This window comes from Anolis carolinensis, unplaced genomic scaffold (genome assembly GCF_035594765.1).
Source record: "Anolis carolinensis isolate JA03-04 unplaced genomic scaffold, rAnoCar3.1.pri scaffold_7, whole genome shotgun sequence".
NCBI lineage: Eukaryota > Metazoa > Chordata > Lepidosauria > Squamata > Dactyloidae > Anolis > Anolis carolinensis.
This window is the reverse complement of record NW_026943818.1, coordinates 31,764,592-31,777,091: the sequence shown is the minus strand read 5'-3', so window position 1 is coordinate 31,777,091 and position 12,500 is coordinate 31,764,592. Positions and strand designations below refer to the sequence as shown.

At 30.3% G+C, this 12,500-nt stretch overlaps 2 protein-coding genes across 2 annotated transcripts in view; both read right to left on the bottom strand.

The window, feature by feature from the left end:
• Positions 1 to 1,008, bottom strand: part of LOC134293318 (protein-lysine 6-oxidase-like) — a 7,488-nt gene extending 6,480 nt beyond the window's left edge. The window contains exon 1 of the mRNA XM_062960537.1: positions 1 to 1,008. This exon is cut by the window's left edge and continues 422 nt beyond it. Coding sequence (XP_062816607.1) covers positions 1 to 35 — 35 coding nt within the window. The 5' untranslated portion in view covers positions 36 to 1,008.
• Positions 1,009 to 1,759: 751 nt separating this feature from the next.
• nmrk2 (nicotinamide riboside kinase 2) lies at positions 1,760 to 12,214 on the bottom strand. The gene is given in 9 exon segments (XM_062960538.1): positions 1,760 to 2,063; positions 2,955 to 3,036; positions 3,141 to 3,201; positions 3,203 to 3,248; positions 3,551 to 3,622; positions 5,599 to 5,791; positions 6,035 to 6,083; positions 7,719 to 7,809; positions 12,017 to 12,214. Coding segments are annotated over 9 exon segments (834 nt in total). The 5' UTR covers positions 12,124 to 12,214; the 3' UTR covers positions 1,760 to 1,930.
• Between the last annotated feature and the right edge of the window lie 286 nt (positions 12,215 to 12,500).

The window sequence follows — 12,500 nt, the reverse complement described above, 5'->3', positions numbered from 1 at the left end:
ATCAGGACCAGCCACAGACACCCCGGTGGCCCCATCGCCGTCCCAGAGAGAGGATGGAGAGAGTGTGAGAAGAGAAAGGACGGCACGAAGGAGGAGGAGGTTTAGGGCCATAGATGGCACCTGGTAAATTTCCTTCCTTGCATAATATTTGCCCACTTGCCTTGGGAATGGCTAAAAGGAGAGAGGTCAATATTTGGCACTGGCCACAGTCAGGAATGCGTCCTTGGCTGTGCCAATATTTGGCGACGCTTAAAAATAAAAACATGGAAATAGTTTCGGCTGGAAGAAACCAGGAGCCAGCTTTGGAAACTCATATTTATCATACCTTTAATATATATTAATTATATTATATATTAGACATGTCCAAAAAATCGTTTTGAATCGTATATCGGAATTATTTTGGATTGTTCTCGCTTTTTTGATACGCATTAGACATGTCCAAAAAATCGTTTTGAATCGTATATCGGAATTATTTCGGATTGTTCTCGCTTTTTGATACGCATTAGACATGTCCAAAAAATCGTTTTGAATCGTATATCGGCATTATTTTGGATTGTTCTCGCTTTTTGATACGCATTCCGAGACATTGTCTCACAGCGCAACCAGCAATGTAATTCGAACCATTGTTGGCCCATTCTCTAATTGTCTCTTAATGTTTCGTTAATCCCCCCCCCCCCAAATTTTTTAAAATATATTTTTAAAAATATTTTTAAAAAATTGTTTCCGCAACCTACCTTGAATGGGAGCTTAGCACAGCCTAACATGGCTGCCGCTCCCCGGCCAATCAAATTCGTAATGATTCTAAATGTTTCTAAAATGGCGGACGCGCATGCGCAATCGCTACACCCCGGGCTTGTATGGAAATCTTCCATGTGGACGCAGAGGACGTTAGCCCCCACCTTTGCGTCCATCGCGGAAGCTTCTGATTGGCCGGGGAGCGGCAGCCATGTTAGGCTGCGCTAAGCTCCCATTCAAGGTAGGTTGCAGAAACAAAAAAAAATTTAAAACAATATTTTTAAAAAATATTTTTTAATTTTTGGGGGGGGGGGGAAATTAATGAAACATTAAGAGACAATTAGAGAATGGGCCAACAATGGTTCGAATTACATTGCTGAGACAATGTCTCAGAATGCGTATCAAAAAGTGAGAACAATCCGAGATAATTCCGATATACGATTCAAAACGATTTTTTGGACATGTCTAATGCGTATCAAAAAGCGAGAACAATCCGAGATAATTCCGATATACGATTCAAAACGATTTTTTGGACATTTCTAATGCGTATCAAAAAGCGAGAACAATCCGAGATAATTCCGATATACGTTCCAAAACGATTTTTTGGACATGTCTAATGCGTATCAAAAAGCGAGAACAATCTGAAATAATTCCGATATACGATTCAAAACGATTTTTTGGACATTTCTAATGCGTATCAAAAAGCGAGAACAATCCGAGACAATTCCGATATACGATTCAAAACGATTTTTTGGACATGTCTAATGCGTATCAAAAAGCGAGAACAATCCGAGATAATTCCGATATACGATTCAAACGATTTTTTGGACATGTCTAATGCGTATCAAAAAGCGAGAACAATCTGAAATAATTCCGATATACGATTCAAAATGATTTTTTGGACATGTCTACCGGTTACTAATTGACTCTGGGTTCGACATAGGTGATCTAAAGCTTTGGAGAGCTTCTGTTCAACCTTTTCAAAGCTGCCTGTTCGAGTGGTGATAGCAAGATCGTCAGCAAAGAGGTTGAATTATTATTTTAATAGTTGTACAATAGAAACAAACGAAAGTCACGGACAGAACGAGAGGCGCGGGGATATTTTACAGACTCGCCTTGGGCGTTACAAAAGGAATATAAAATATTTTTGGAAACCCGCCCTTGGGCTTGCGAATAAATTAGCCGGACATTCAAGTTATTTACAAAACAAAAAGGAGGGGTGTGAAGGAGAGCGATCCGCAACACACGAGTGTCGTGAAAACACGAAACCCCGTTGACGTTCAAAGTAATATTTACATTCGGGTTGTTCGCGGAGGTGTCCGCCGGTCCTGAAAAAGCAAAGGGAGCCGATTAATCTTGTTAAGTAGGAAATTTAGGTACCACTTTATACATAATTTACAACACCATAAAAGTACCAAGTAGAAAGTACTAGGTACCGCTTTATGTGTGGAGGCTAATTTAACTAATTTACCACACCATAAAAAAACTGCCAAGTAGGAAATTTAGGTACCGCTTTATGCGGGGAGGCTAATTTGACTAATTTATGACACCATAGAAAACTGACAAGTAGGAAATTTAGGTACCGCTTTATGCGGGGAGGCTAATTTGACTAATTTACGACATCATAAAAAACTGCCAAGTAGGAAATTTAGGTACCGCTTTATGCGGGGAGGCTAATTTGACTAATTTATGACACCATAGAAAACTGACAAGTAGGAAATTTAGGTACCGCTTTATGCGGGGAGGCTAATTTGACTAATTTACGACATCATAAAAAACTGCCAAGTAGGAAATTTAGGTACCGCTTTATGCGGGGAGGCTAATTTGACTAATTTACGACATCATAAAAAACTGACAAGTAGGAAATTTAGGTACCGCTTTATGCGGGGAGGCTAATTTAACTAATTTACGACACCACAAAAACTGTCAAGTGGAAAGTACTAGGTACTTTATACTGGGAGGCTAATTTAACTAATTTACGACACCATAAAAAACTGCCAAGTAGGAAATTTAGGTACCGCTTTTTGCGGGGGAGGCTAATTTAACTAATTTACGACATCATAAAAACTGTCAAGTAGAAAGTACTAGGTACCGCTTTATACTGGGAGGCTAATTTAACTAATTTACGACACCATAAATAACTGCCAAGTAGAAAGTACTAGGTACCGCTTTATGAGGGGAGGCTAATTTAACTATTTTTGATGTTTGTATTCACCTACGAAGCGTTGAAGAGCGTGTTCTGGATCTCTTCGAAGACTTCCCGATAGAGGTCGTCCCGGGACTTCAAGCCGTCCAAGTACACTGAAACGAAAGGCGAAAAAAAGGTCATTAAGAAGAAGTAATGGTCATGTCCTCGTTCTGCCAAGAAGCCCGTGGGGGTGACCTTAAGGGCTGATGACCCTTACCGACTTCCACCTCGCTGGCCTCCATCTCCTTCCGGTGTTTCACGTACATGGGCCAAACGTGGACCGTCAAAGAGACCGGGAGGGTCGGGGACCGTGTATTTGCGTGTACTAGAAAAAGAAGAGAACGGAGATTTAGATTATTATTATTATTATTATTATTATTATTATTATTATTATTATTATTATTTTCCTCTTGCTCTCTGCAACACTGTGACCAAGACTCTGCCTTGTTTCGGGGATCGGAAATAACGGCTCGCCTTTGAGAGACAGTCCATCCCATTGCGCAGCTGGACTAATCCGTGTGACTACCTACCTACCGGGAGTGTTGTGTGTGTGTTTACTCCTTCCCTACGGCGACGAAACATACGTGTACATCGCAACGATTCACAATCGCCTCGTCCCGCGCTTACCTCCTCCTCCGTTTGCACTCGTCGTACGGGACGGCGATGTAGTAGCGCTTGTTGAACAACTCCACCAGCGGCCTGGAAGAAAGGGAATAGTAGAGGTGAGGAAAATAGTATCTTCTAGATAGGATGCAACGAAAAGGCTGTTGTTGGGTGAAGTGGCCCTCTGGGATGTCACCGGGAAACAAGGGAGAACGTAGACCTGCTCAGACGAGGCCAATATTTTGGATTCCTGTGCTTGTTCCCAGGCAACAGGGGAAAACAAAAGCTCAAGTTGCCTTGTGAAACAGCTTTGAACCGATGAGGAGTTTTCCCGGGAAACTAGATTAGGCCCGAGAACGAAAGGAGTGAAAAATAGATAAGTGAGATATTGTGTTGTCGAAGGCTTTCATGGCCGGAATCACAGGGTTGTTGTGTGTTTTCCGGGCTGTTGAAACAGCTTTGAACCGATGAGGAGTTTTCCCGGGAAACTAGATTAGGCCCGAGAACGAAAGGAGTGAAAAATAGATAAGTGAGATATTGTGTTGTCGAAGGCTTTCATGGCCGGAATCACAGGGTTGTTGTGTGTTTTCCGGGCTGTTGAAACAGCTTTGGACCGATGAGGAGTGTTCCTGGGAAACTAGATTAGACCCGAGAACGAGAGGGGTGAAAAATAGATATTGTGTTGTCGAAGGCTTTCATGGCCAGAATCACAGGGTTGTTGTGTGTTTTCCGGGCTGTTGAAACAGCTTTGGACCGATGAGGAGTGTTCCTGGGAAACTAGATTAGACCCGAGAACGAGAGGGGTGAAAAATAGATATTGTGTTGTCGAAGGCTTTCATGGCCAGAATCACAGGGTTGTTGTGTGTTTTCCGGGCTGTTGAAACAGCTTTGGACCGATGAGGAGTGTTCCTGGGAAACTAGATTAGACCCGAGAACGAGAGGGGTGAAAAATAGATATTGTGTTGTCGAAGGCTTTCATGGCCAGAATCACAGGGTTGTTGTGTGTTTTCCGGGCTGTTGAAACAGCTTTGGACCGATGAGGAGTGTTCCTGGGAAACTAGATTAGACCCGAGAACGAGAGGGGTGAAAAATAGATATTGTGTTGTCGAAGGCTTTCATGGCCAGAATCACAGGGTTGTTGTGTGTTTTCCGGGCTGTTGAAACAACTTTGAACCGATGAGGAGTTTTCCCGGGAAACTAGATTAGGCCCGAGAATGAAAGGAGTGAAAAATAGATATTGTGTTGTCGAAGGCTTTCAAGGCCTGAATCACAGGGTTGTTGTGTGTTTTCCGGGCTGTTTTGACAGGAGAGAATGCTTCTGGAACGTGGTCTTACAGCCCAGAAAACACACAATGACCCGAGTGAGAATCCGTGATAAAACCGTGGCATGATGTCATGGGTACGAATCCGTGATAAAACTGTGAAGTCCAGGTGCGTTCGGGATGATTTTATGGGCTTAAATTTAAGCTTCTCAGCCGAGATAGTGTTGTTGTAGGCTCGCTATTTCAGCAAACCCAAATAATAATAATAATAATAATAATAATAATATAATGATAATAATAATGAAAAAAATAATAATTTATTAAATAATAATAAATTAAAAAATCCAGCATGTCTACCTTGTTTGCTGTGTCATAATAATAATAATAATAATAATAATAATAAATAATAACAACAAAGTTCGTGATTATTCTTGAGTTTCCTCGTCTATTTCAGCAAACCCAAATAATAATAATAATAATAATAATAATAATAATAATAATAATGTGATAATGATAATTAAAAACATAATAATTTATTAAATAATAATAAATTAAAAAATCCAGCATGTCTACCTTGTTTGCTGTGTCATAATAATAATAATAATAACAACAAAGTTCGTGATTATTCTCGAGTTTCCTCGTCTATTTCAGCAAACCCAAATAATAATAATAATAATAATAATATGATAATGATAATTAAAAACATAATAATTTATTAAATAATAATAAATTAAAAAATCCAGCATGTCTACCTAGTTTGCTGTGTCATAATAATAATAATAATAATAACAACAACAAAGTTGTCTCTACCTGAAGTTGTAAAGCAGGAAGCCCTCGACCACGAGGATGTGGATGTCGTCCTCGGAGTGGAGCGGCGGGGAGCCGTGTGACACGCTTATCCCGTGTGTCACGCTCACCCCGTGGGACCGTGCGAACTTCACCGGGTTCTCGACCCATGCTCTGACAGTGCTCACCATGGCCTCCATATCCAAGGAATCGAGCACTAGCGAGAGGAAAGAGAAATAGCGATATAGATACGTACGAGAAAAAAAATCGGTCGAGAGAAAAATATATATATTATGTGTGTGTGAAGTTGCGTTAAATGATAAAATGTGTTTTATGGAATTACGGAAATGTTAATTATATAATAGAGAGAAAAAATAAAACGAGAGTGATAGTAAATGAAGAGGAAATACTTAGGAGAATATACATGACTGGATCATCCTACAGCGAACACCGCGCTTACCATCCCATTGCTTAAAGCCGTCTTCCCCGACTTGTATTTGATCTTGTGGCTGAAATAATAGTGATCAGTATATTTCGCCGCCATCACAACATACATATATATAAAAATAAATATATAAATATATATATAAACACATGTGCAAGAGAACGGAGACTTTGATCAAATTTTCCGTACCTAAGGAATCCCCGTACTCATACGGCGAGTAGGGACACGACAAGTTTATCACTCTCCGAACTCGAAACGTTATCTATATCTCGCTTGTCTAGTTTTCACTCCTTCCGTTCTCGGGCCTAATCTAATCTCCCAAAACAAGTCTCCATTTCGATGGGTTGGAATAAGCTAATGATAATAATAATAATAATAATAATAATAATAATAATAATAATAATAAAATTATAATAATCTTCATATATAATAAAATGAAAATATATGTATGAAAATATATGTAATAATAATAATAATAATAATAATAATAATAATAATAATAATAATTTTCACTCCTGTTCTCGGGCCTAATCTAATCTCCCAAAACAAGTCTCCATTTCAATAGGTTGGGATAATCTAATAATAATAAAATAATTATTATAATAATAGTTTTCACTCCTTCTGTTCTCGGGCCTAATCTAATTTCCCAAAACAAGTCTCCATTTCGATGGGTTGGAACAATCTAATAATAATAATAATATAATAAGAATTATAATAATATTCATATATAATAAAATGATAATATATCAATAATACTAATAATAATAATAATGGTTTTCACTCCTTCCGTTCTCAGGCCTAATCTAATCTCCCAAAACAAGTCTCCATTTTGATGTGTTGGAATAATCTAATGATAATATAATAATAATATAATAATAATTATAATAATATTCATATATAATAAAATGATAATATATCAATAATAATAATAATAATGTCCCCATGTTGTCTATATCTCGCTTGTCTAATTTTCACTCCTTCCGTTCTCAGGCCTAATCTAATCTCCCAAAAAAAGTCTCGATTTCGATGGGTTGGAATAATCTAATGATAATATTATAATAATATAATAAGAATTATAATAATATTCATATATAATAAAATTATATCTAATAATAATAATAATAATAATAATAATAGTTTTCACTCCTTCCGTTCTCGGGCCTAATCCAATCTCTCAAAACAAGTCTCCATTTCGATGGGTTGGAATAATCTAATGATAATATTATAACAATATAATAATAATAATAATAATAATATTCCTATATAATAAAATGATAATATATCAATAATAATGATAATGATAATAATAATAATAATAATAATAATAATAATAATAATAATAATAATAGTTTTCACTCCTTCCATTCTTGGGCCTAATCTAATCTCCCAAAACAAGTCTCCATTTCGATGGGTTGGAATAATCTAATAATTAATAATAATAATAATAATAATAATATTCCTATATAATAAAATGATATATCAATAATAATACTACTACTACTACTACTAATAATAAATCCGAGGATGAGGACGGGGAGTTTCTGGTTGAGGCCGGTGTTTGTAATAATAATGAATACAATTAAATAAAAATAAATTAAATAAAAATAATAAATAAATAAATAAATAAATAGTATGCATATATAATAAAATAATTATAATAATCTTTTTATTTCATCCATTCGGTAAAAGAGACTCGTACCTTGAAGAAGTCGTCCTGGTGGACGACACAACAGTTGGGAAGGGCTTTGGTCAGCCGGTCGGTCAAGGTGGTCTTGCCCCCATTGGTCACCCTAAATAATAATAATAATAATAATAATAATAATAATAATAATTAACAAAGCAAAACACATGGTTAAAAAGGGACGGGAGGCTGAGAGAGTGGCACCTTTCACTCTGAGAGTTTCCTCAATTATATATATATATATATATATATATATATATATATATATATATAAATAATAATATATAATAATAAACATATGATGATAAAAATAATAAATAATAAATATACCAAATATAATAAAAATATAGTAATAATAAATATAAATAAAAATACTAAATATAAAAAATAAATAAAAAATAAATATAAATATACTAAATATATTATAAAACAAACAAACAAACAAACAAAATACTAAATTATATACTAAATATAATAATAAATACATAATAATAAATAATTAGTAAAATATAATAATATAATAATAAATATAAATAAAAATACTAAATATAATAATAAATAAATAAAATAATAATAAAAATACAATAATAAAATAAAATAAAATGATAAAATAATAATAATATACATTGCCGCTTTGAGTCCCTTGAAGGAGATAATATTGTTGGGTATAAATAAAATAATAATAATAATAATAATAATAATAATAATAATAATAACAATAGCTTTGCGACGAGCCCTAAAACACAATGGGGAGGTGCTGACAACGCATAGAAATAATTCCAATATAATAATATAAATAAATATACTAAATATAATAATAAATATAATAATAATAATAATAAATAAATAAAATAATAATAAAAATACAATAATAAATATAATAATAAATAATTATGATAAACTAAATATAATAAATATAATAATAATAATAATAATAATAATAATAATAATAATAATAATAATAACAATAGCTTTGCGACGAGCCCTAAAACACAATGGGGAGGTGCTGACAACGCATAGAAATAATTCCAATATAATAATATAAATAAATATACTAAATATAATAATAAATATAATAATAATAATAATAAATAAATAAAATAATAATAAAAATACAATAATAAATATAATAATAAATAATTATGATAAATTAAATATAATAAATAATATAATAATAATAATAATAATAATAATAATAATAATAATAATAATAATAATAACAATAGCTTTGCGACGAGCCCTAAAACACAATGGGGAGGTGCTGACAACGCATAGAAATAATTCCAATATAATAATATAAATAAATATACTAAATATAATAATAAATATAATAATAATAATAATAAATAAATAAAATAATAATAAAAATACAATAATAAATATAATAATAAATAATTATGATAAACTAAATATAATAAATATAATAATAATAATAATAATAATAATAATAATAATAATAATAATAATAATAATAATAATAACAACAACTATAGCTTTGCAACGAGCCCTAAAACACAATGGGGAGGTGCTGACAAGTCATAGAAATAATTCCAAGATAACAAATGCGAAATAAAACGTAACAAATGCAAATTAAAGGACAACAAATGCAAAATAAAAGAAAATAAATCAAGAGTTTCCCTCCCTGCTGGACTTCCAAGGGGCGTGGCCATATAAGGAGTGCTCGGAAAAGGGGCGTGGCATAACCAAATGAGGTCGGCTCTGATTGGCTGGGGCGAGAGGCTTCCCATATAAGGAAAATCTATTTAAATAAAAAGAGCCGGGAATATTTTCAAATTTCCCGCCAGGCGGACTCGCCTCTGATTGGCTGATCGGGCGTGATGACGGGAGGGGGATAAAAAGAGAGCGGGAAAAAAATACAAACACAAAGCGTAGAAAAAATACAAAAAAAAAAGATAATAAATACAAGGTAAAAGCATAATAAATACAAAGTAAAGGAAAATAAGTAAATAATAATATTATAATAATAATTATATTATAACGATAAAATTATAATATTATAATAATTATATTATAATAATATAATATAATTATATAATATAATAATTATTATATAATATATATATATATGCAATAAATATTATAATAATAATTATATTATAATAATATAATATAATTATATAATATAATAATTATTATATAATATATATATATGCAATAAATATTATAATAATAATTATATTATAACGATAAAATTATAATATTATAATAATTATATTATAATAATATAATATAATTATATAATATAATAATTATTATATAATATATATATATATATGCAATAAATATTATAATAATAATTATATTATAACGATAAAATTATAATATTATAATAATTATATTATAATAATATAATATAATTATATAATATAATAATTATATATATATATATATATATATATATATATATATATATATGCAATAATAATATATGTCATATAGTAGGATGTTTATCATAGTGTCAAAAATAATATAATATAATAAACATAATACTATTATTATACTATACTATACTATACTAATATATAATAATAATATTATACAATAATATAACATAGTGTAATGGATAGTAATTATATAATATAATAATAATAAAAAGTATAACATATATAATATAATAAAATAATATAATAATAATTGTAATTTTATTATACAATAATATTATACCATAATATAATATAATAAATATATAATAATAATAAAAAGTATAACATATAATAATATAATAATATAATATAATAATAATTGTAATTTTATTATACGATAATATTATACCATAATATAATATAATAAATATATAATAATAATATTATACTATAATATAACATAGTGTAATGTATTGTAATTATATAATATAATAATAATAAAAAGTATAACATATAATAATATAATAATATAATATAATAATAATTGTAATTTTATTATACGATAATATTATACCATAATATAATATAATAAATATATAATAATAATATTATACTATAATATAACATAGTGTAATGTATTGTAATTATATAATATAATAATAATAAAAAGTATAACATATAATAATATAATAATATAATATAATAATAATTGTAATTTTATTATACGATAATATTATACCATAATATAATATAATAAATATATAATAATAATATTATACAATAATATAACATAGCGTAATGTATAGTAAATATATAATATAATAATAATAAAAAGTATAACATAATATAATAATATATAATATAATAAAATAATAATAATAAATATATAATATATAATATTATATATAATATAATAAAATAGAATAATATAATGTAATTTTATTATACAATAATATTATACCGCAATATAATATAATAAATATATTATAATAATATAATACCATAATATAATAATTATTATAATAATTATATTATTATACAACACTATAATACCATAATAAATATAATAATAATATAATATAATTATCATATTATAATAATATAATACAATTATATATATATATTATACAATAATATAATATGTGCTCGAGCATGATGTCCTTCCCGCTGAAACAAAGTTTTGTGAAGTTTGATAAACTTTCCCCATAGTGTAATTATATATATATATATATGTGTGTGTGTGTTAAATTAATGTTAAATAATAATTATAATATAATATGTAATAATATAATATAATATATATATAATATAATAATAATAATAATATGTGCTCTTCTCTAGCAGGATTTCCTTCCCGCCAAAATAATTATAAAAAGATATTATTATTATTATTATTATTATTATTACAGCAATAATAATAGAGTGTAGTTATTATTATTATTATTATTTTATTATGACACAGCAAACAAGATAGATATGCTGGATTTCATATCATTATTATTATTATTATTATTTGCTGTGTCATACAATGAAATAATAATAATAATATGTGCTCTAGCAGGATTTCCTTCCCGCCAAAATAATTATAAAAAGATATTATTATTATTATTATTATTATTATTATTATTATTATTATTATTATTACAGCAATAATAATAGAGTGTAGTTATTATTATTATTATTATTTTATTATGACACAGCAAACAAGATAGATATGCTGGATTTCATATCAATATTATTATTATTATTATTATTATTATTATAGCAATAATAATAGAGTGTAGTTATTATTATTATTATTTTATTATGACACAGCAAACAAGATAGATATGCTGGATTTCATATCAATATTATTATTATTATTATTATTATTATTATTATTATTATTATTATTATATTATGCAATGGCAATGGTGGCAATTGTTCACTCACCCTCCGATGCCGAGGATGAACTTCATCTCACTTTTAAGGTCTGGACCCGGAATGCACAAGGCGAGCCGAGAGTGCCGGCGGACTTCCTTCCTTCCTTCTGCTCTCATTCAGGATCCCGGCGCTCCACTCGGCCTTTAATACAACCCGGGGCCCCACTTGTCCCCGCCCCAAACGAGCCGGGTGGAAAAGCACTAGATCTCTCCAGAGAGAGGACCACCTGTCCCTTCCCCGGATATAAATAGCCGCCTTGGACCGGCTGCCCTTTGCCTAAATTAGCCATGCGGGGGGAAGCGTGAACGTACAAGAAAACTGCACTACAAACTAGAGCTGGCACAACAATTATTACTATTATATTATTATTATTGTATGACACAGCAAACAAGATAGCTATGCTGGATTTCGTGTCACAAAATCCCAAGTCGAACACTTCCCAAGCGTCTAGGACTGTGTGAAACTCCTCAAAGCACAGCAAAGAATCAGTACA